The sequence below is a fragment of the Anas acuta genome, chromosome 11 (assembly GCF_963932015.1).
Source record: "Anas acuta chromosome 11, bAnaAcu1.1, whole genome shotgun sequence".
Taxonomy (NCBI): domain Eukaryota; kingdom Metazoa; phylum Chordata; class Aves; order Anseriformes; family Anatidae; genus Anas; species Anas acuta.
In genome coordinates this window covers 20604794-20630582 of record NC_088989.1, presented here as the reverse complement: position 1 = coordinate 20630582, position 25789 = coordinate 20604794, and the positions used below count along the sequence as shown (strand labels likewise).

Here is a 25789-nt window from a genome sequence, read left to right as displayed (position 1 = left end):
TCCCTCAGACATTCCACCCCTAAGACTATCTAGCTGTTCTGGGATCTTAAGCAACATGTGAAACTTCCCACAATTCCTCCAGAGGACCAGAGCCCAGAAGAAAAATGAATAAGTAGACTTAAGATGGGGGGAAAAAAGAAGAAAGAAAAAAAGGAAGATCACAGAATCACAGAATTTCTAGGTTGGAAGAGACCTCAAGATCATCAAGTCCAACCTCTGACCTAACACTAACAGTCCCCACTAAACCATATCCCTAAGCTCTACATCTAAACATCTTTTAAAGACTTCCAGGGATGGTGACTCCACCACTTCCCTGGGCAGCCTGTTCCAGTGTCTAACAACCCTTTCAGTAAAGAAGTTCTTCCTAAGATCCAACCTAAAACTCCCCTGGCGCAACTTAAGCCCGTTCCCCCTCATCCTGTCACCAGTCACGTGGGAGAACAGACCAACCCCCACCTCACTACAGCCTCCTTTGAGGTACCTGTAGAGAGCAATAAGGTCGCCCCTGAGCCTCCTTTTCTCCAGGCTGAACAAACCCAGCTCCCTCAGCCACTCCTCGTAGGACTTGTTCTCCAGGCCCCTCACCAGCTTCGTCGCCCTTCTCTGGACTCGCTCAAGCACCTCAATGTCCTTCTTGTAGCGAGGGGCCCAAAACTGAACACAGTACTTGAGGTGCGGCCTCACCAGAGCCGAATACAGGGGGACGATCACCTCCCTAGCCCTGCTGGCCACACTGCTTCTTATGTAAGCCAGGATGCTGTTGGCCTTCTTGGCCACCTGAGCACACTGCGCAGTCTTGCTAACTTTCATGCAATCACAGAGAAAGGAAGACATGGTAACACTGAACTAAGTCAGAACACTATAAACAAAAACACATCATGGCTGACGGCATGTAGAACCAATTTGGTTAACAATAACAAAATAAAAATATGTAGAACAGGATATATGCTAGGAGAGTATGGAAGAAAATTCACATAAGCTGACTGTTAGCAGAGCTGTCTGATATACAAAATAGGATCCTTGACAAAAGGAAGAGAAGTAATAATTGGAATAAGATATCCCATGATAAAATGAACATGGTCTGATTAAAATACCCTATTTTCATGTAAGAAGGTCTGTCTAAGGACAAAAACTCATAATGAAATAGATAACATAATTAACCAGATAACTTTGGAGAATAAGAGGATACTCAATCTTCTGTAATTAGATAAAGGTTTGTTTGGAAAATGAAAACCTTATTTTGTTTTCTGTAGTAGATTTGCTGCATTAGATAGAGCTGCTGGATATTAAAAAAAAAAAAAGTAGAAAAATTGTATTTGTTCAGATCCGAGACTACACAATTCTTATAAAAACTTCTTAGAACAACAAAAACAATATTCATACATATAACATCATATATATAAATATATCATAATATCATATATATAACAACAAATATAACAACCTTTCACATCAAATTCCTAGACTCTACCTTATTTTCCATCTTTCTTCATAAAGACAGTCAAGATTGTGTAGACTATTTACAGATTGCTTGAAACAAAGATGTGAAGTCTTTTTGATTACATCCAAGGTCACTGAACTGAAGTGAGCCACACATCTTCCAGATTTTTTTCTGCTTACACTATTACATTATGTTTTCTTTTTGCAAGCATTATCTCTTAAGGGAAAGAACATACTGTCAGCAATTGCACTTTCTGCTAAGTCATTCACCACCTTGCAAAGACATTTGAAAATATAAAACTGATTTACAACAACATTTTACAACAAAATGCTGCACTAGTTACAAGTGAGATGAGCACAATATATAAGTATGCAGAGTAGGAAAGGTCCTGCAAAAATGCTAGCAATGATCTGTAGGAGTTCCATGAAGCCACAGCAGGTCCAGGAGTTCAAGCCCCTTATGATTTTGAATAGTAATACATTCTGATGCAATGATCAAGGCTTAAGAACTCTGTAAGGACACTGTGAAGACTCTACCTGAAGAACTCCATATTAGAAAAATTAAACTGACTTTACAATATAGGTTGTGAAAGCTCTCTGTGTGTAACACATGTAATAATTTCTTCAGCCAGAAAAGATCTACTTGTAGCAGCCAGTACAAGCCACAACATAGTCAGTCTCATAGAAACAATTTCAGGTATGGTGGAGGCTCAAAGAGCCACAAAAACACATACTTCAAAGGGAGGGTTTGCAGACTTCAGCAAATTACATAGCATGACTTGAAACTTCTGTGCCGTCCACTCCAGCAGAGAATATACATGTACATAGCATAGCTGTAGCACATTGGTGCACAGACACTTGCACACAAAGCACTTTCCTTCTATCTTCTTTCTATATTATATTGCAACTATTTTGTACTTGTCCGGGGCTATACACAGGTGCCATAGAATACTAAAGGATAATACTAAATAATTTGCAGAGACCTATTTCTACAGATGACACATTGCTAAGGAGACCTACATCTCATAGTCAGGTAACAAATGTTTTAGGAAGGGTAACAATAGAAAGGAAAGGAGAAAAAGAAAAATATATATACAGAAAGGGTATTTTATGCTGAAGTACTGAGATGACTATGGACCCTCACAATATCACTAATACAAACTTTCTAGGACAAAATCACAGCATGGAATTCAAGTTCTTTGGTTCTCACAATATCTATTGAGCTTATTGTTTGTTTGTTTGAAGAAGCATAACCTCCTTCTGCATGGAAGTGTCTTTCTGTCAAGACACTAAAAAAGGCTTGTTGCTACTTGTTATCACTGACTAATTTTTATGGGCATAAAATGTTTTTGTTACAAAGAAACTGCAACACTTGGCACTGCTTAATCCATTTACATTTTGATATATCAACTCTCTTACTATTTACCTACTAACATACTTTGATGCTATTATATATGTGTGACTTTGCTTTTAAAATAAATCAGCTTTTACTGCCTTTCTCTGTACTGCTGTAACACCATTTTTATGATGCAGTAATTAGAACTGAACGTACTATTCTATCGAAGGTTTTAACTAGAAATTTTATCGTCCCATTATTTAGATTGACTTCCATTATTTTCTTCTACCTTTGAAGGTCAGCTTCATGCTGACTGGATTTCCAAAGAATCTTAACTCTTACCATACTTAGCAGTGAATGAAAATAGCACTTACAATTTTTTTTAAAAAAAAGCTAGACATTTTTCCTTGAGCATGAAGCACATTTCAATTTCAACTAATTGTCAACATAAAGAAGTTGCTGGGGACTCTTCTCAATGTCCATATTTGTTCCTTCTGAGTTATAAACTACTTATTTAAGCCAGGAGTAAAAGGATGAATTGTCCAAGTCATGATGAGCTGAATGTAGAAAATTGATTGAGGCAGACAAAAACATTTAATTAACGTGAATTTTTTTCTTGTTCATGGCTAGTTCTGCTTCTAATAACAAAATGCCATTGTATGTTATGTTCTAGGTTATAACACAATGGGCTATCTGAAATGAGAAAAGATGGAAAATGCAATAAATAGGACAATAATGAATTTCAGATATATTTTTAAATCATATTCATTGCAGTCTTCTATCATGTGTTAATGGCAGGAGCAAATGATATTCATATAAACTTCAAAATGTGGGTATAGTGTGTGCCCCAATCATATATTACTTAATACTTTGATTGAGTCTACTGTACAACATCTTGCATATACCTATACTGGTATTTCATATGGTAACTCAACATTTCTGCAACCTGCGAGACACTGTACTGCAAAGTGTACAAACCTCCTGCAAAATGTGGTATTCTTCTGGTGGTGTGTTGTCCTTCTATAGCTTTTAGGGGATTATCCTATCAGAAGCCCATTGGTTTAAATACATCTTGCAGATCTGGCAATCTGTATTTGCACTGAATCTTTTGTCATGGTCATAGTGTCCTTGTTCTGCTCAATAAAAACAAGAACAGCAATGTTTCAGACAGAGAAACATCAAAATCAGAAGCAATGAGAACAGAGTAAGAATATCACAACCTCAAAGCAACGTATCTCTACAGAATCACTATGTCAGTGCCCTTCACAGCATCCATATCTTCGCAAACACCCCCTAACAAATCATAACTGTTTTTAAAATATCTACACTGTTTGCACCAGTTTATGGGATTTTCATTCTCATTAACATATCTTACTGAAGTAGTAACTTTTCAGAAGACAAGCACTGATATTACTCCAACACAACCATAAGACCTCTTCAGAACTTGTCAATTATCAGATCACTGTTCTATTCAGCAAATATATTACAGAACAGGCTTCACCTACCTGCTTCTGACAAGTACCTTAACTGTTATTTTAAACTTGGTTGTTAGGTCTGAAACAGTTAAAGTTCAACAGCTAAAGCTGCAGATCAGATATCAGAGATATCTGCCTCTAGCTGCATTTAGAGCCTTTTTTCATTTGTCACCTTATTTGCATTGCCTTTTTGTTTGCTGTAGTGAATATCCCTCAAATTTCTGTTAACTTTTTTGTATCTAATGTCCATTGACAAGTCTACATCACTGGCTGGTGTGGTGCTAAGTGGGGAAAAAAAGGTTTCATCCACTGAAATCTGGTATGATTCCAGGACTGCATATCCACGTGAACCTTGCTGCTGGTAAAGTTGTAAAGTCAGCTGCTAATCCTCTGTGTTTACAGCAGATGGACAGAGAGCTAATAACCCTGTGTCTACACAGCAGGAGTGCTCCAGCTGCTGCGCAACCTCAACCTTTGCTCATCCCTAGGGAAGCCGCTCTCAGCACAATAGTATACATCCAAGTGCCTACAGCAAGACTCCATATACAAGCACAGGACTCCAAACATACAGTAAAGTAATTTTGCACCAAGAAGAACCAGTTCTGTTAGCTCATCAGTGTAGATACAATCCGAGCAGAAAACAGCACAGTCTATATCCTAGCTATATATATTTTCAGGTACGCATGCTCTTACACTTGATTATGTATGACGAAACAGAGAAATAGGTGAAATTTTCTTTGTTCTTCAACAATAGTTAGCAGTAAGATTACTGTTTATGTTAAAGGGATAGACATAATCTAGAAATTTAACTTATGTATAAATACCACAGTACATAAATCGTCAGAAATTCTTCCAGGAGCTACAGCTGGAGATAGCACGGGTGTTCAGTAGAACTGGAATAGGCTATGGGACAGAAACTTTCTGGTAAAGCCAATCACACTAAACCAAGCATTAGGAACAGCCAGCTCTAACAAAAAGAATATACATACAAATGAGAAAAGAAGAAACTGAAGTAATACGCGGCAGGTTTGTTTGTGTTTTTTGTGTTTTTTTTTTCAGAAACATTTATCCTTCAGCACAGAAAGTCCCTCACTTCACTCCTACTAAATTCTACTACCTTCCTAGCTATGGCAAGAAAAACCTGCCCTAGCTGTACCCTGAGATACTGCCTAGACAAAGCTCACCAGAACATGGATGAGGCCAGAGGATTCTATTATAAACTTCACATTGTGGTGGGCTCAGACACACAAATAAATGGCAAGCAGTAGCATCACACTGGAACATAAGTTTTTCCAGCTTCCTTTCCCACTCTTCAAGTATGAATTCTCTCAGTCGCATAGTTCATGCTTCACCCACAGCATGGCTGCTAACAAAGTTCCTCAACCAGCTATCTACAAGCAGCTCCACAGCATCAGTGAGCTAAATGCTCTTTTCTCCCTTTGAGTATATTCATAACCAAGCCATCATCCAGAAGGGATGCATGCCAAATGTTTAATAGAGCTTTATAGATAACAGAAACATGCTACATGCCTTATCAGGCATATAACGCATGCCTAACACACACCCCGTGAACACATTCCATGTAAAATAGATTGTTGACCAACCTTCTGAACAAAAAGAGATTTGCTTAGATATGATATCTGACATTTAAACCATTTAGATTTCTTCAGCTTTCTGAGACGCCTTTTTTTTTTTCTTGAACCCATTTATTCCCAGTCTTTAAAAGAACTCCCTCTGCTTTGCTAGTACCATAGTGCTAAATAAATCAGCATAGGCAAATTTCCACATGCAGATAAGACCAAACCCACAGAAGATTATGACATCATTTCCAACAAGGTTGTCCCCCGCTGATGATGTAGTGCCTTGGTCTGTGGGCCAATTCTGGTAGAAAAGCGAATATCCATATCACAAAACCTGTCCTAACAAATTTATTCCTCTGGTTAATCATTTCTTTTAATTTCTAAAGATATCACAACAGGATAACACTGTTGTTTTCAGCATCAAATTTAAATGTGTGAAGTGGAAGTAGCCATAAGAAGTCTGTAGGTATGTTTACAGACTTACTTTACAAGCAGGGTTTAAAAATGTAACAATGACTATAACAAAGGAGAATTCCTATCTTGAACATTTATTTTTCAAACTTCATTACATTAAGTTTACTCCTCACTAAATAGAAAGCCCGTTATTTGAAAATTAGTTCAGAAAAAAGAAAAGGAAGAAAAATGTACAAAAGCAGATACTGTGTGTGTATGAATTCAAAATTCAGTCTCAGCAGTCACATGACAAACTAGAGTTCTGTGCATTAGCAGAAAGCATAACAAGGCAAGGGATATTTGCCTTAAACCAAACCCCTAACCAATTCTAAGACTGCTTTTGTTTCTCCTTGACAGATGTAAGCATGTCCTGGAGAAATTAAAACAGCTGTAAGAATGAGCAAGTCAGTTCTATTTCAGGCTTTGTCATTAGTTTGCTGCCTTTGAGGAAGCAATTTTTATTTTCAGTAGACCTATCTGATGAACGCTATTTTTCCTAATTATTGTACTTCAAAAGGTAATTAATAAACATATTAGTTATACTTCCAAAATTCTTTTTTTTTTTTTTTTCAAATATGCAAAAAATAGTAACATTTTTGGACACCAATATAATTCCTTTTGTATGTACTTATGTGTTCTGTCTTGTTTTCTAACTACCTACATTGATCCTAGTGTTTTCACAGTTTTTCACTCATTCAAAGAAATAGCCAAAGGTGCCACTAGCAAAATTAAGTTTGAGATTACACAGCAGAGTTCTCAGCCCCTTCTCAGGCTAACCATGGCTTAAAAACAAAAACAAACAGAAAGAAACAAACACACACACACAAAAAAACTTGACTCAAAACCATGACCCTAATATATTCCACTCAGCAAAAGTCTTCAGTGTTAGACGCTAGAAATGAACTATGTTTACAGACTGAAATCTAACCTATGATTCTATAGTATCTTTCCCGTTATAAAAATAGTGATATGTAAACATGCAAATGTTTCCCCAGTTTTACTCAAGACTCCACCAATACGAGCCTTCTACCAAATTCTCAGATTTATTTATCTGTGTATTCAACATTGGTTCTGTTATAAATAACGATACAAATCAATCTGAATTTAGTAATATTTATAAAAGGCAAGTAAACAGTGCTGGGTACGCAGGGAGTCTATGCTCTACCAACACGCACACAAGAACATCAAACATTCTATATATACAGAACATTGCTTTTACATACTAAACCCAAGTACACCTATACATATGTACAATCAGAAAAGGTAACAAACAATCCTCTAAGTTCCATGACTCAACAGTCTCCATTTTCTATTCCTTATCTTGATTACAAACAGTCTCCATCTTCCATTCCTTTTCTTGATTACAAATACCGGAGAATTCCAGGGCTAGTTGTGGAAACAGTATGTCTCGCTTTAAGTTGTCGAGCAACTCGGTCTTCGGGCCTTATGTATCCTGTTCTTCCCGGGTCGAAGAAAAGCACATCCATCCAGGTCACCTTTGATGGCAGTAGCGATCCGACTGTTACACCATTGACCCTCCCACCGCTAGGGCTTTGCTGTTGCGCCCCCTGGTGACCCGGACGTGCCTTTTGACCCAGGCCTATTGGCCTTGAAAAGGAGATGGATATGCTTTTCTTCGATCCGGGAAGAAGAGGAATGGAAGCTGCACTGCTGCTGTTGTCCTCTGAACTTCCCAGCATCAGGCAGGCAGACTGAAAGCATGAGTGAGGGTCACAGAGTGACATAGGTATAGCAGCAACTGTGACATAACAAAGCCCCCCCACGACCTGCCCTGCCCTTTGTCAGGGAGTAGCTGCTCAGAGCAGGATGCTCGGGCAGTGCAAACACCAGAAAATAGTTTAGACCAGAGCTTATGTCCCTACCTGCTGTCCCAGCCACACCATAAACTGGAAATGCACATGAATAAACATCTTCCTCTTCTGTACTCCATTCCCAAGCGAAGGATGGCCCAATGGATAATATGCTTGACAATGCTATGCTACCATTGATTTTTAACCACATCTTCTGAATCTCACATTTTCATGTATAAAGTTAAAATATGTATATAAATAAATAAATAATCCATATTTGAGCATTTAGAAATAGTTATTAACACTAACATTTTCATGTACCATTTTATGCAGTGGTTACTTATTTTTACTACTGTTAAGTACCTGGATATGCTTTCATGGAAAAATATATAATAGGAATAAACATGCACTGGTAATCTGAATTTAAAATAAGTATGTCTTTAATTTCATTCACCAAAACTACTTTTCACATAAAGTTTCTATTGTACTTATATAATTTTAGAATACTGAGATAACAATTTAATGAAATAAACCGAGACAATCTCCAATGTAATTTTACTTTTTTTTTTTAATAACTGAAGAAGCACATATGTAGTTAAACATCGTATGAGATATATACATATATATATATCATAGAATCATAGAATCATAGAATATCCTGAGTTGGAAGGGACACTTAAGGATCATCAAGTCCAACTCTTGACACCGCACAGGTCTACCCAAAAGTTCAGACCATGTGACTAAGTGCACAGTCCAATCTCTTCTTAAATTCAGACAGGCTCGGTGCAGTGACCACTTCCCTGGGGAGCCTGTTCCAGTGTGCAACCACTCTCTCTGTGAAGAACCGCCTCCTGATGTCCAGCCTAAATTTCCCCTGCCTCAGCTTAACCCCGTTCCCGCGGGTCCTGTCACTGGTGTTAATGGAGAAAAGGTCTCCTGCCTCTCGACACCCCCTTACGAGGAAGTTGTAGACTGCGATGAGGTCTCCCCTCAGCCTCCTCTTCTCCAGGCTGAACAGGCCCAGTGCCCTCAGCTGTTCCTCGTACGTCTTCCCCTCCAGGCCTTTCACCATCTTCGTAGCCCTCCTCTGGACACTCTCCAACAGTTTCATGTCCTTTTTATACTGTGGTGCCCAGAACTGCACACAGTACTCGAGGTGAGGCCGCACCAGCGCAGAGTAGAGCGGGACAATCACCTCCCTCGACCTACTAGCGATGCAGTGCTTGATGCACCCCAGGACACGGTTGGCCCTCCTGGCTGCCAGGGCACACTGCTGGCTCATATTCAACTTGCTGTCTACCACGACCCCCAGATCCCTCTCTTCTAGGCTGCTCTCCAGCATCTCATCGCCCAGTCTGTATGTATAGCCAGGGTTTCCCCGTTCCAGGTGCAGGACCCGGCACTTGCTCTTATTGAACTTCATGCGGTTGGCGATCGCCCAGCTCTCCAACTTATCCAGATCCCTCTGCAAGGCCTTTCCACCCTCATTCGAGTCCACAACTCCTCCAAGTTTGGTGTCATCAGCAAACTTGCTCAAAATACCTTCTATTCCTACATCCAGATCGTTTATAAAAATATTGAAAAGTACCGGCCCTAAAATGGAGCCTTGAGGGACCCCACTGGTGACTGCCCGCCAGCCTGATGCAGCCCCATTCACCATAACCCTTTGGGCCCTGCCCGTTAGCCAATTGCTCACCCATCGTATGATGTTTTTATTTAGCTGTATGGTGGACATTTTGTCCAGTAGGATCCTATGGGAAACGGTGTCAAAAGCCTTGCTGAAGTCCAAAAAAATCACATCAGCTGGTTTCCCTTGGTCCACCATACGGGTGATCTTATCATAAAAGGAAATCAGGTTAGTTAGGCAGGACCTACCCTTCACAAACCCATGCTGGCTGGGACCAATATATATAAATATATATATAAATAAATATATATATATATATATATTTTTTTTTTTTAATTTGGAAAACAAAAAACACAGTGTTCCTGTCTGCTGAATTAACACATTCCATTTGAAAGATAATCCATTAAAAATAAAAATGAATTGTTCAAACTGTTATTGGATGAATTGCAGGACAGCATCAACTGCATACAGCGTATGAGTTCAGGTAGAATAACTACTTGATCTTATTCACATTCATTATTATGTTTCTGTCTAAACCACAGCAGAAGGCTTGGACTTTGATATCTGTTTTTATACAAGCAAGAGTCATTTTGTGTGTATTTTCAGTACATCATAAAATTTACAATACCTCTCTTATCTCAATTTATTGCCACTAATTTCCCATTGCCACCCTCCGTGTTTTTGTTTTCCTCTTGGCAAATCTTCTACCTACAGCTTGTGCAACAGTTCTCTACACATAAGACAATTTGGTATTCTGTCTGAAAGAGTACTAGGAAAAAAAAAAAGTATATTTGTGAAAATTATTTAAAAGCAAAACTATATCATTTTCACATTTTAGCATATAAATAAAAGGGTATGCGTTTGTTGTATACTTTCCTTAAGTAGCTATTTTCCTATTATTTGACAATACCTTTTTAAAGTAATCCTTTCACTTTCCATATAAACTTAGTATTTATTCAACAATATCACCTAACACATTGTACCAAATCTACAATGCATTCTGTAGATTAAACTTATACCAATACACCTTTCCTTCTTTTTATTGTTCCATGTAGCTGGTTTCCCTGAGACTCCAAGAACAACATTTCAAAGACTTACTGAGTGAATGTCTGTTTTTCTTATACACCTACAGTCTGTTCTGCGAGTTCTAAGCTGAAACTTTACTATTTTTTGGGAAAAAAAAAAAAATCACACTTAATGAAGAAAAAGGACAAATGCTGTCCCAGAATAATTTCAACATACACTCTGCATTTGTGCACACTTACTGTGTGCACTAACTCTGAAGCCCCCACTATTTCCAAACACCGTTGTACTACCCCGTTTATTGAGTGACAGATTACCTAGGTATAAGGGATAATTTATTTTTTTTTTTTAAGTGTTCCTACAGATACTTTTCCTTCACAACCGCTTTCAGTCATTAGCAAGAGTTTATTTCTGGAAGGTGGAACTCGTGGAAACATCTGTCAATTGCAAACAATTTCTCTGCTGTGGGACAACTACATTGCCAAAGTCATACCACACTGCAGCTTCAATTTCAGACACCACCTTTGTATTAAGGGGATTAGCAAAGGGCTTTAACTTGTAGTTACCAGGAAAAGGCCCGTCATGTTAAGGCAGTATTAAAAGCATTTTATCTAAGTGCGTGTTTTTCTTACTGCTGTCTCCCAGCAGAATCGCATGTGCTTCCTCTACATGTTTACAGAAGAGGAGAAAGGGAAGGCATTATGTTAAATTAGCTTTCAGTTACCTCAGATTTTACACGCATGAACTCTCCATGAGAAGAAATGCCAGCCGCTACTTGCTGGGCTTTATAGAAACGAAATCAATTCAAACAAACACTTAACTCTGGTCTGAGCGTTAACATCAGCACGACGGGAATATACATCGGCCAGTTTAGGGCCGGTACCGGGACCATACACCCACCCCACACCGGCCCTGTTCCAGGTACCACGGCCTACGTCCTCCGCGCCGGTGCCCTCAGGGCTGGCAAGAGGCAGAACGGGCACCACCACGGTCCGGAGGCTACCGAGAACTACTAAAATCGCGTGTATTTCGTAAGCGGTCCTGGTGCGCTACTAATTACGGCTGGGGGTCGTGAGCGTGACAGACGCTGAGAGGCGAAGCACCGCCCCCCCGCTGACAGACGCGGCGCGTCCCCAGAACAACGACCGGCCCCGCCGTAGCCCCCGCCCCGTTCCCTTCGGCCTCGTCAGCCCTCAGCGCGGAGCCGCCCTCAGCGCCCCATGCGCCTCCCGGTCGCGCATGCTCGGCGGCAGGGGCCGGCGGCGGGGCGGCGGCGGGCGCCATGGTGTACATCTCCAACGGTGAGCCGGGCCTCCCCACGGCGGCGAGGGGCGGGGGGCCGGCCCGCTGAGGGCCTGCTCCGTCACGGCACGGCCCTCGGCGTGGGTTTAATGGGGAAGAAGAAGGGTGAAACGCTGCATGGCGAAGGGGAGATGGCGTTGATCGGCCCGGCCCTCTGCGCTGTCCAGACGCAGTGTCCGTGTGGCAGCGACAGCCCGGCTGTTCCCGTGTGCTGTCCATAAACCATTCCGCACGTCGTGTGGCAGCCTGGGTGTAAATGCTGCGCTCCGTGGACGGGGCTTTATGTAACGCGCTGCGCGGCGTCACTTACTAAACGTCGCTGAATGTTTGTTGTCATGACAGGACAAGTGCTGGATAACCAGAGTCGGGCTCCTTGGAGTTTGTCATCTATAACAGATTTCTTCTGGTCAATAGCAGATTTTGTGGTTCTGTTGTAAGTAAAAATTAATTCTTCTAATCGACAGTATGTTAGATTTGTCATAGATAGATGGTACTCAGTACTATAGGCAACACAATGCAACAGAAGTATTGGATTTATTCTTTAACATCCCATATCTACTGCCTTCAAAACGTGTGAGTGTTCTAATTTGACAACATGGCCCTGGTTGTTAAGCACTTTGAAATATGTAATAAAAACTACATGGAATCTGGTGCTAACATAGCAGCAGGTCAAACGAGTTTTTGATTTTTTTCCAGTTTTATACTGAAAAAGTGTGTATTCTTGTTAAATATCTAGTTTCTAATAGCTGATCAAATTGAGATATTACTTGGAGAACTTTTACTGGTAAGGATAGTTTCTGTCTGCATGAAAATAATCACACAGTGGTAAGACCTAGATTGAGGCCGGTAAAGAAACAAAGAGTTCTTTTGATGTCTTCAACAGTCCATTATTTCAGTTATAGGCTTACATTTTATGCATTCCTTGCACTTTATTTAGCACAAAAGTAATTTTATTGGTTTTAAATATTTGAAAATTGGGTTTGAGTTGTATTGCAATTTGGAATTACTTCAGATTTTATCTTCCCGTATAGAAGAAGATTGCAAAAATTAACAACAATAACTTTAACAGAACTTTGTTCCTGACACTACTGTTTTTTCTTATCTTTAACTTCCAAAAATACAAAGTTGTATCTAACAGTCAGTTCAACTGAATTCCTCCTGTTTTACTTTCAGTTTCCAGAGCATTATTCAACCAGATCTGAGAAGAAGAGGCAACACGTCCTCCTATTTAGGACACAATGATGGAAGAGGGTATTTTTCATATTATCAATAGTTCTCATTTTTTTCCCCTTCTTAGACAACTGTCATTCAGATTCAAATGTATTCAGACTACAGTTGTGATTTGTGTTGAATCAGTCATGTCAGAGGACTAAAATGTGTTTTGTTTTTTTTTTTTTGTCTGCAGCATTTTGTCTGAAACTTGTTGATAACAATACTTAGTTTTGAATAGCTGTAATAACAGCTTAGTCTAACTAATTTTTCAAAGCTGCGTAATCAGCAATATGTATCTTCAAAATTCTTATTTTGTTAGACTTCCTAAAATTAGGTGTTAGACTACATGAAATCAGTCATTTCATGCATTAGATGGCCTTACCTTTTTGTAGAGCTGTGTAAAAGCATTGGTTAGTGGTAGCTTTGTCTTATGCTACTTGAGTAATTAGAACAGTTTGTGTATGAGAAGTTTTATGAAAGTGTTGGATTTTTTGTTCCAGCTTTTCACTTGAAACCAAACAACTTTTCTAGCATCTCTAATTTTGTCCCTACTTTACAGTAATTTCAGTGTTTTTATATTTTTAATGGAACAATGGAATGTTTACTAAATACATTTTGTTTTCTTTTTAGGCATCCAGGAAATCCTCGCCGTAGAATGGGTCGAATAAATCACTGGGGCGGAGGCCCCAATCCACCACCAATGGCAGGAGGTGGATGAGGAAGGTAATTCCAAATATATATCCTGCTTTGAACATTTTTTAAAACTCCAGGAGATAACAGTGATAATCAGAGCTTAAGGTAGAATTGAGTGCTTTGTCCTACTTTTGTAAAAGTTAACAGGAAGAGAATCCAAGTGGTTAGACACTTCATTAAGGGAGTGGGGGGGAGTGTGTGTGAAGGGGTATGGTATAAAGTTTTGGCTCAGAAATGATGAGCTTCTACTTAAGTGTTGAACAGCTATTTGAACACATCTGATAAAAAATGATATGGAACTCTTTATTGGTTGGTAATACAAAGTCCCATCCAGATCAGTAGTAGCTGAAACTTTGCATTTCTAATGGTTATCATATGACAGGTGAGATTTTTTGTTTAAAGGGGATACTTTTTGTAATTCAAAATCTGCAGTGTCTTTTATTCATTAAGCTGAGCGGACTTTCATCTAACACTGCATGTATGTATAGTATGGTTTAATTTACTTTAGGGCTTAAGAAAACGGCTCTTTTCACGAATTCTCCCTTGTTACCATAATAAAAGTTACAAGAAAAACACATATGCAGGTGATCAATACCAAGAAGCCTTGTAGTAAAAGTTCATACTCAAGAAATAAACAAAACCAACCATGTATACTCGTCCTTCAGTTCTGTCCCAAAAAGGGATAAGTGACTCTCCATGATCCTTTTTTCATCTGTTTTTTTCATTTGACTAGCTATGAGGCCAGCAAAGCCAAGGGGGAAGGCTTTTGTGTGATAACAATAATGTGTAATCTGAGGAAGATAATTTTGCAAACCTTTGGCCTATTTAGCTAAATTAAAAGCAACTTTATTTTTAAATGGTTACTTATATAACATTATCTTGCAAAGGAAGGCCTTGTTTCTAACCAAGCAATAATTTGTCTTTTAGGTAAACGCCTGCTGTAAGAGGCAGGCAAATGAGCATGCACATCTGCAAGGTGAAAGGGAAGAAGAGTTCAGCAGTGGACCAAACGAGTTTGAAGTTGTGAATGTGTATGCCTAGCCAAAAACTGTTCTGCAATACTAGCAGACTAATGAAGTTGTACTGGGAACTCCTTCAAGGATCCAGTGTAACTGAACTGCAGTTTTATTAAATACATGTTTACTGTCTGTCTAAAGTCTTTGTATAGCTTCTGAACATTTTACTGTAGTTGCAAAATAAGTAAATTATTTATGGCTTGTCAGTAGGGAGACTCTTTCTTATAATTTCTAGAAAATCAAACGGTTCTATTCAAAACCCTTTCCTGTGCAAATGAAAAATACACTATACTTACTTGATACAGAGGATCATTCAAGAGTCAACTTCAAGCCATACTTCCTGAAAGGTGTTGGTTTTGCTGTATTTTTTGTGCATTGCCATATTTTCATAATATTGATATGCTAAAAACAGTTTTTAAATGAATTTTAAATTACTGTTTTACAGGTCTTCCTTTTTACAAACTCTCTTCCTTAAGCCCAATAATGGGTTTTACAACATGCCTATTTTATAAGCACTCTTGAAACAACTTCCTTCCGTTCTGAAGGTATATGCCTATTTGCTGTACAAATGCTGATAGGGCGCTTTTTCAATAAAGTTAGTTCTTTCTTTTTTTTAAAAGGAAGAAACGGTAACAAACTTGGTAACACCCAGTACTAACACAGAAGAGTTATTTTCTTTCAAACAGTAATTACTTTTCTGCACTTTAGTGTATTTTTTTTTATTATTATTATTCTGGGGGTCAAGTGGTATTTTGTACTTCAGTTGGAGAGGACTGGGTCTATTTGAGAAAATAGCACCTGCTAAGAAGAATCCAGACTGGCTTATTTTCTGTAAGGTGTCACTTGAAGCTTTTCCACTGAAACTAATAACCTATATAGCAGGTAATTATTACATCCAACACTGCCCCTTGGTTAATACAGGATGTACTAGTTGGTTTTGCCTACTAGTTATAGTGAAATGGCCCCCCCAGGTGTCGATAGCCACAGCCGAGCTCCCCTCGCCTCACGCTGCGTGGCAGCAGCTGCCCCCAACGCTTTCGCCTCCCCACGTTCCTCCTGAAGGAGCTCCTCGCCCTGCGACCAGGCGCGGGCAGTCTGTGCGGTCGCTCGGAGAAGGCCGCTTCCTTCCCCCGCAGCGGCACAGCCGCCCTTCCCTCACCAACACCGACCCCGGCAGGCCCAGCCCCCGAGCGGTGCCTCCCTGAGGGGCGGTGCCGGCCGCGGGCCCGCCCGCTCCCGCCCCCCGCTCGCTCCGAGGCTGGGCTGGACGCCGCTCGGCTTGCTCAGGGCTGGAGCCATGACCCAGGCGGAGAAGGGCGAGGCGGAAAACGGCAAGGACAAGGAGCGCGAGCGCGAGCGCGAGCGCGAGCAGCGCGGTGCCAAGCGGCCCATCGTCCCCGCCGCCGTGCCCGAGTCCCTGCAGGAGGTGAGTCCGGGCTGGGCGAGGGGCGGGGGTGGCGGGTCCGGGCCCGGGCCCGGGCGAGGGCTCAGGCACCCACTGCGGCCCCGCGCCTTGTGCTTGCTTGCAGCAGATACAGAGCAACTTCATCGTGGTCATCCACCCCGGCTCCGCGACGCTGCGCCTCGGCCGGGCCACGGACACGCTGCCTGTGGGCATCCCGCACGTCATCGCGCGGCGGCAGCGGCAGCCCGGGCAGGCGGCCTGCAGGGACAGCTGGCTCCTCAGGGACGGCCTTAACGTAAGCCAGGCACCCCAGTGCCCTCCGACCGCGCTACAACTGGTGTTTGTGTGCCGTATTTCCTGGCCTTCCCGGCTGTGTGACGCGGCTCTTACCCTCATGCATGTTTTTTCCACAGAACGCTTCTGAGGACAAACCTTTTCTTTACCCCCCTTTTACATGCTGTAGATGTCACCTTAACCAAGCCAGTAGACTTGCACCACTTTATGTCATTTCATTTGGTCACAATGAATTAAATTTCATTAATTGATAGTGAGAGCTTGTACTCATTGACTTATGTGCCACATGATCTGCTACCGTGCGTACTGTTTGTGTTTGTAGAATGACGGCTGTGGAACTAGAATCAAACCCCTCCTTTTGTTATTGCACCCCTTACAACTTGTTTTGTAATATGGATAACTTAGTCAGTAATAGTAGTCCATTCAGAAAATATATGCTTTTATTCATAATCAAAGTCTATACCATAAATCATTAATCAAATTCACATCTCTAATACTTAAGCTCACTTCTAAATAATTGAGATCTCTTTAAACATTTTTTCCTACTTTATATTTTTATAGTTAAATAGATAACGTCCAGAGCTCCTCAAACTGGAGATGAAGTCCAGCAGCCATTACAGTCAATTACAAAAACTCAGGGTGACTTTCACAAATAGGTGTCAGAAACTCTAATATAAAAAAAGTCCTCCAGTCTAGCAACTATAATCATGATTCTCAGTCAATGCTACTAGTTTACAGACTGGAACGTAAGTATTTTGTTATATATGTGTTTTTGTTGTTTAGAAACCTGAAAGTACTGAGCAGAGACAAAATGGCCTTAAAATGGTGGACCAAGCAATATGGTCCAAAAAGATGTCAAATGGTGCGAGGCGTATACCAGTGTCACCCGACCAGGTAACTCATTCTTAAGATTTTAGTACACTGGTAATTCATGTAATCATTTGATATAATGCTGTGTTTTAATGCCCAAGAACAGACATCTGTTACACACTAGATACAGATGGTGCTATTGTGTGCATTGATACTTAAGATTTGAGAAGATGGTGAAGATGTAAATTGGTTCTTCCATGTTGATTGCTTTGGTTTCTGGTTTTGTCTTGTTTAGCTTTTATGCATAAAAAGCAACTGGTAAAATACTTATCAACAGCTTTTGACTTGGTTACATTTCAGGCCAGGTCATACAACAGACAGATGCGACCAGCTATTTTAGATCACAGCTCTGGGGCAAAGTGGACAAACACAGCAAATCATCCTGAATTTTTGGTAGGAGAAGAGGTAAGATTCATTTCCTTGCTAAAATGAGGCTATTATCTTTTAACATGGTTATTTAATCAGTAGTACTTTGCTATATAGTAATATGTATTGAAGAGCAATTTAGGCTAAATTTAGCAATATATGAGAAACTTTACTAGGGACTAACTGAATATTATTATTCAGCAAGACCAGATGTTTTTTCCTAGGTGCCTAGCAAGTAAGCATTTTTTTTTTCAAACTGCATGATAAACCGTGCCTCTCTCATTCTTGTATTTGTCAAGGATAAGTAAAACATATATGACTACTCTAAAGCGTCACCTAGTTATTGGAAGCAATAGGGTGGATTCTTTGCTGTTGTAAATCACCATTTCTGTAGGGACTAGGTAAGAACTTAGCCCATGTGGTGTAATTCAGAGAAAAGGCAAGAAACTGATAAAAGGATCAGCACATGTAATCACTGCTCAGTAAGTAGGTATTCATGAGCTTCAAAGAGTTTTTAAATTATTTTAGTTATTAATTTGAGATAACAGGAAAAAAAATACTGTTAGGGACTTGATCTTGAAGGTCTTTTCCAACCTAAATTATTCTGCATCCATGGATAGGAAATTCTGGCAATTTAAACCATGTATTGAATGTTCTTTTATGCAATCCAGACCTGTTAAAAAGAAATCCACCGTATTGCTGTTACATTGGTCTTGGTTCTGCTGTATGCCATGTTCTAACTACTTATGAAATATTATTTTAATATTTATTACTAATTTGGGGAGAAAAGTAACTTTCTTATTTTCAGGCACTATATGTTAATCCACTGGATTCTTATAATATACATTGGCCTATTAGAAGAGGGCAGTTGAATCTCCATGCAGGACCTGGTGGCTCCCTCACTGCAGTATTAGCAGATCTTGAAGTGATATGGTCCCATGCAATACAAAAATATCTGGAAATACCACTGAAAGACCTAAAGGTGAGCTATAAACATGTGGGCTGTATCCACTTCTGTAAATGTTGTGATAAAAGAGAATCAACCTGCTAGCAGAGGCTGCCTGCAAACTGGTAACCTCTTACTGGTAGTTTTCTTAATGGATAGTCTGTCTGGTGACTGTGAGACTGTCTAAGGCTATCTGCCTAAGACTTCACTTGGAATTTTGTGTGTTCCTTTAGGACAAAATTTGTTAATATAACTTCTAGCAAGAAGATCTATAAATCCTTTATGGAACAAAAGTCCTATATAGAATCCATCATAGAAATTTCTGTCTTATTTTTTTGTATGTTGACTAAAAAGGAGTCAACAGGAATGGGTGTCTAACACTTGCATAATTTCTCTTCCTGGCCGAGTAGGTGTTTTTGTTGTATTTGGTATACTTGAAAACGTTTTAATGACTTAAAATTGCTAACTTGGTACTGATTCTCAATATTTTTTAAAAAATATTAAAAATGTTCCACCTTCCCATAATTTTGCTTCTTTTAGCACCTTGTATATTATGCTTTCTTAATTGGCAACAGGTATTCAAGCAGGCAAAGAGAAACTCAGTTTGAGAGCTGACTTGCTGTTCTTATATTCAGTACTATAGGTGCATTTTACTAATTCCAGACATCTACAATAAACAGCATGTGAAAGAACTGGTGAATATGATCCTAATGAAGATGGGCTTCTCAGGTAAAACCCTACAGAAGGAAGCACGGAATGATTAATAGCATAAAATTGTGTGTTTTTTTTTCCCCTTAATGCACATTTTTGCAGGCTAATCCCAGCTTGGCCAGGGCTCACAGCTTTCATCTTTTGATATTCCTGTAACTGTTGCCTCTTTTAATAGGGCAAAATAGTTGCCTAGCACTAAAATCATTTTCTTGCTTTGCTATCAGGTATTCCAACTGTGGGCTTCTCGCTTCAGCTGAGATAAAAAGGCTGTAGCAAGTCTTGATTTCTCAAGTATTTCTAAATGACTGTTTCTAAAATGTATAATGTTATTCTAGAAAAAAAAATAGGAAAATGTTTCATATGCATCTTATAACCAAGACCTGGTAATACAAGTTACAAAAACAGATTGTCTGGCAACAGTATCCTTAATCTCACAAAATAAGAACATGCAAATATAGGCATCCATCCTGGTAGTAGCTTTTTGCAGGACTTCAAGGGTTTACCCAACAAAAACTGTGTTAGTCCTCCACCCAATCATCACTAAGTGTACAAACTTTCAGTGGAGACTCAGGCTATGAGTAGATTTTTTAAAGTATTTAAAGACATAAAAGACATTTAAAAGATATACTTCGAATTCAGAAACATAACTTTGGTGCTTGGTGTAAATTGGATATTTTTTTTCTCATATTGCTAGGAATTATAGTACACCAGGAGTCTGTCTGTGCTACTTTTGGAAGTGGTTTAAGCAGTGCGTGTATAGTAGATGTGGGAGATCAGAAGACAAGTGTTTGCTGTGTAGAAGATGGTGTTTCCCATCGCAACACCAGGTATCTTTTCATGTGCAGAATTATTACAAGCATGTACTTTGTTACTTACCAAAGACTTGACTTAAAAAAATGAGGACAACTTTACAAATACAGAAAACTTTTTGCAAGTACAGTTGTTTTCTCGTGGTGTTTGTTGTTGTTGTCATCATCATCGTGTGGGTATTTTGTTTGTTTTATTGTGAGCTGTTCAACAAGGTCATCATGATAGAACGTAAACCTTAAAGAATTCTGACGTTTAAAAGAATAAAATAGCAGAACGTCATGCTCTGCAAACTATGTGGAAGTCATGATCGTAGTCCATCTAAAATGTTGCCTTCATTCCTATGTATGCCACTGTAAAAGGCCAGTATTACAGAAAATGAATAAAATATTCTTCTATATTCTTCAGGCTGTGCCTTGCATATGGAGGATCTGACGTGTCAAGGTGTTTTTATTGGCTTATGCAACGAGCAGGGTTTCCGTATAGAGATTGTCAGTTAACTAATAAGTTGGATTGCCTTCTGCTTCAGCACCTAAAGGAGACATTCTGTCATCTAGACCAGGTGAGAAAGGAAAATTGTCTGTTCTTTTTTTCCTCTATAGAATGCTACTCTAGGGAACCTTTACATGAGTCTACAATTGCTTGCAAATGGAAAAAGCATATAGAATGGTTAGAACATAATGCAACAGTTCAGAAGATGCATGATTTTTTTCAATGGAAAGTTGTGTTTGTTGTGTGCTTTATTTTTAATATAGAATAGTCATCTCATAGTCCTCTCTAACTGGTATATTTTTAATTATTAGATACAGGAGAGCTGTAGGAAATAGGGTTAATGGGCATAGAAAATGAAATACTGGCAAAAATTGTAGAAGGTTTAGAGCTGAAGTATTTGAAATTTGTTTTATTTTTCTTGTAGTTGAAAGAAATCCCAGCTCTTAGAAAGGAGGTTTATTTGTTCTTATTATTGAAAAAAAAACCTGATAGTATTTTGCATATATGCTGTTTTTCAGCTTCAGTTTTGTGAGATGTACCAGCAGATGTACCAGTCTAATTGTTCCAAACACATCATAATTTTAGAGGCTTAAGCATGTGGAAAGGTGTTTTGGTAGATCTTGCTTAAAGGAAAAGACTTTAAAAGGAGTTGAAGAATAGATTTATGAAACTTAGAATTGTTATTTTTTGTCATTGCCAACAGTTTAACTAGATTGTGCAGCTTGGCATAGAGATACAAAAAAATACATATATATATATATATATTTATTATTATTATTTTTTTTTTTTTTTAACATTTCTGACTGCAGGATATTTCTGGGTTGCAAGACCATGAGTTCCAAATTCGGCATCCGGATTCTCCAGCTCTATTATACCAGTTCCGATTAGGGGATGAAAAATTACAGGTGATTTTTGTAAAAGGGACAAGAAATACATTCGTTGTTTGGGTTCAGGGCCTCCCTTTGTATTGTCTCCATGCTATTTAGCCCATGTAATTTACATACTGTTTTTTACATATGCTTAGTAATAATATTAAAATGAATTACAATATATATGAGTGTGCCTAATGAAGCACAAGGCAATGTACAACATTTCTAACTAGCTTTAGCCAGAAGGTTTGTGAGTTCAATTGAATATGATGATGCTTATCCTTCAAATGTAAGGAATGAATGCTGACTCTGCAAACGTTTTACTAGCTCTGTAACAAACTACATTTGAATTACTTGTACATCACAGAAGGCTGTAAAGAAACCTATGAACATCTACAAGTATATTCAATGTGTTTTTTTTATTTATACAAAACTGAAGCCACTAAGTCTTTTATGAAACTACTTGGAAAAAAAACTGTATTAATTTTGAATTGCAAGACAACTAACATAGAAGATGATTTTTCTTTTCTATAATACCAATTAGGTAAAAATGCACATAATAAAATGCCAAATCTCTCTGCAGGCTCCTATGGCTCTGTTTTATCCAGCAACTTTTGGAATTGTTGGACAAAAAATGACAACTTTGCAACACAGATCACAAGGTGACCCTGAAGATCCTCATGATGAACATTATCTGCTAGCCACACAAAGTAAGCAGGAGCAGGTGTGTGACTGCTGGTTTATTTTTCATTGAGTATTATGTAATTAGGGGATGAAATTAGGACTTAATACCTCATCTCTGAGACCAAGGTTTGTTATCTGGGTCAGCAGCGTTAAAGAACAAATGTAAAGTGAGGAATTACACGTCTAGACAAGTCCTTAATTAGAACTGTGCATTTTCAGTATCTAAGGAGTTTTCAGTATCTAAGGAGACTTCTTAATAATGGCATTGATACATCTAGTGGATTTGAAATTAAAACACTTACTCTGAATCAAAAATTGTATGAGGTAACAATGCAATGTTTAACTGTTCTCTGTGCAGAAAGGTAAAGAAGTGGTGCTTAATTAAGTCTTTGTACTGTTCTGTAACCTGTTGAAGATCTTTTCCTATTTTTCATAGTTTATATTTAAACTTGTTTTCTTATTTTAAGTCTGCAAAAGCTACAGCTGATAGAAAGTCTATGTCAAAGCCTGGTACATATGAGGGAGACTTGAGAGGCCAAGCCACAGACATTTCAGAGAGGATCTACCCCCAAGAAGTGGAACTAGGATCTTCCCAAAGTGACTGTATGATATCTGGAAATGATTCAGAGGAACCTTTAAGTGCACACATGTCCAGGAAAACAGCAATTTCTCAGTTTGAAGGCAAAGCCCTAGGTCTTGACAAAGCCATCCTTCATAGTATTGACTGCTGTGGTAAGAAATACGTTTGTATAATTCTGTCAAATTGCTTTTCCGTGTGGTTTTAATCTCCACATTTAAATCCATATTTTAATGTGGATTTAATTTAGGAAAGTAGTATGTATGTCCCTTTATTTTATCATCTCTAGAATAGTTGCACTGTTAAACTTAAATCTTTGTTGAGCTTTCTTGAGCTTGTTTTTGAAGCTCCCAGGAACAGCAAAAGAATTTTAAAAGTAAATTTTTACCAGTTTGTATCTAGTTTGAGTTACATTAGGTTCTTTGAAGTATAAATACAGGCCCTATTAAACTTTAAAAATCGATATACTTCTATATATCCATTCCTTCCAGCATCTGATGATACAAAAAAGAAGATGTACAGCTCCATCTTAGTAGTGGGAGGAGGTCTTATGTTTCATAAAGCTCAAGAGTTTCTACAACACCGAATTCTCAACAAAATGCCCCCTTCTTTCAGAAGAGTTGTTGAAAATGTTGAAGTCATCACAAGACCTAAGGTATAACATTAACTAATAGCTACACAGTTAGTAAACTAGAATTGGTTGAAATCTTCAAAAGATCTTTAATAATTCATTTTTTCAAAACCACAGAAAGAACGGTTACACTTTTTTGTGTATTTTTGAGGAGGCAAGCTGGCAGCTTATACTATAGCACTGGTATTACAGGTGGGCAATTACAGGTAAAGCAAGATAATTACTGGTATTGATCATGGAAGTGCTTATTAGCTGAGGGCCATGTTCTCAAATAAGCAATTAGTATGGATCCATGAAAGTATCTTTCTGCTTAATAAAGAATTGTTAGGTTTTGGTTTTGTTTTAATTTTTATCAGTGTTAAAGTATGGTCATTTTTAGCTTGGCTGTAACCAAACAAAATTTGTAAAAAGTAAAGTTTGAGTATTTTTAGAGCATTTGGCCTGCCTGCTGAGGGCAGGATTTTCATGGCATGTCATTTAAAAAAAAGTGACTTTTAAAACACCTTAAATATTTTTTTCCTTTTTTTTTTTTTTTTTTTTAAATCTCAATATCATGAAAGTCTTTTGTTCTGAATGATTTTGAAAAATTTTCTCCTCTCCTCACTACCAAGATTCTAAGTAATGAGTACTGTTGGGGAAAAAAAAGGAGGCAGCATTTTAGAACTGTGCACAGAGTAGTGACTCTCTCTATGTATTTAAACTTAGGATATGGATCCCCGCTTAATTGCATGGAAAGGAGGTGCTGTTTTAGCCTGTCTTGACACAACTCAGGAGCTCTGGATATATCAGCGAGAATGGCAGCGTTTTGGTGTAAGAATGTTACGAGAGCGAGCTGCGTTTGTCTGGTAACTGGTATGTTTACAGGAGAGCATGGTTAATCGATCCCCAGATGTCACTTTCTTCCAGTGCAGATGTATTGATTTTCTGCTGATGTTTTATTTTATTAAAACTAACTTCAACTGAGATTTTTCCAATAGTGGCGCAAAAATCTTACTGTATGCATATTACTTCAGCATTGCTATCCTTGATCTTTTCAATTGTATACATTGAAATTAGTGTACAGAATACCACTTATCTCCAGATCCACTACATTTATATCACGTAGGTTTTAAATATATACATACACACCCAAAGTGGCACAATGTTGGAATTTGAGATACCATATTGAAAAGGTCAAGTTTAAACCAAGATTAATTCCAGGCACACATAAGTATACACAGAAACAACACCTGAAGTGCGCGTTCTGTGTGATTAATGCGTTATTCCCATTCCTACACTAATGTTACCAGGAGATAAAATCGTTACACAAATGATCATCATGGAAAAAGTGAAATAGAGAACCTAGACTTCAGTTGCTGTTGTATTTCGCTTCTATAATAATTTATATTATTCATTGAAAAAACTTATGAAAGTGGAATATACTTTCTTCCCTGGTCACATAATTGAAATCTCATTTTAGCTTCTCCTTATTTGTGGTAGTGCTCCCCTTTTTCCCTATTTAAAAAGAAAATATAATACACCTAAAACTAGATTTATTTTTTATGTAGCTCTAAAGCTATTTAGAGCTCTTCTTTATTTATGTAGCTTTTATATAGCATGTTTTTTTTTCTCCTGAATCCTTAGTTATAAACTAAGCCTTAGTTATATAAGTGCTATTTGTTGTTTTATCTTCTGTAATGAAGACTCCTACCACCTGCAAAGTATGCCTTAAATCCCTATCTGCAATTAAAATGTAGGTTAATATTAAACCTCTTTAAACAATATAATATCAAAGATGAATGTTTCTGCAAATCACATAAGAAAGAACTGACTTACTTTTAACCTGCCTTCATTAAAAGTTTTAGTGAAAGGATCTCTCTAGTCAAATTATGCTGTAAACTCATCTAAAAATAATTCACTGCAGGCTATAGTTATGTTATTATATTTTATTTAAAAGTAGTAACTGTGAGCTCCCTTTTATTGAAGATCTCCAGAAAGCATACCGTACTTCAGGTTTTACTCTGGCAAGGTTACTTGTCAGTGCTGGGTTTGGTTTTGTTTTTCATTTTTTTTGGGGGGGGGGGGGGGGGGGGGGGAGTGGTTCAAGAAAAGGGTCTAGAATTTCAGTTACAGAATTAATTTTTAAGATTTTTAAGTCACTTGAGGGTGATACAGAAGAAAAATATGTAT

The 25789-nt window shown here is 38.5% G+C and overlaps 2 protein-coding genes across 5 annotated transcripts; both read left to right on the top strand.

Moving 5' to 3' along the window:
• Positions 1-11891: 11891 nt before the first annotated feature.
• SELENOK (selenoprotein K) lies at positions 11892-13986 on the top strand. Its single transcript, XM_068694632.1, has 4 exons — positions 11892-12046; positions 12390-12480; positions 13221-13298; positions 13890-13986. Exons 1-4 carry the CDS (start codon positions 12028-12030, stop codon positions 13984-13986), a joined length of 285 nt encoding a protein of 94 aa, XP_068550733.1. The 5' UTR covers positions 11892-12027.
• A 2195-nt stretch (positions 13987-16181) lies between these two features.
• ACTR8 (actin related protein 8) lies at positions 16182-24585 on the top strand. 4 transcript variants are annotated; one of them, XM_068694627.1, is made up of 13 exons: positions 16182-16394; positions 16501-16668; positions 17451-17561; positions 17838-17942; positions 18712-18885; positions 19485-19578; positions 20255-20387; positions 20776-20929; positions 21669-21764; positions 22312-22452; positions 22880-23144; positions 23481-23644; positions 24326-24585. In XM_068694627.1, exons 1-13 carry the CDS (start codon positions 16266-16268, stop codon positions 24467-24469), a joined length of 1878 nt encoding a protein of 625 aa, XP_068550728.1. In that variant the 5' UTR covers positions 16182-16265; the 3' UTR covers positions 24470-24585. The 4 variants fall into 4 exon arrangements, with proteins under 4 accessions (XP_068550728.1, XP_068550729.1, XP_068550727.1 ...); XM_068694626.1 differs by having other exon boundaries at positions 16184-16394; positions 16498-16668; XM_068694629.1 differs by lacking the exon at positions 16182-16394 and adding an exon at positions 17229-17306 and having other exon boundaries at positions 16531-16668.
• The last annotated feature ends 1204 nt before the right edge of the window (positions 24586-25789 follow it).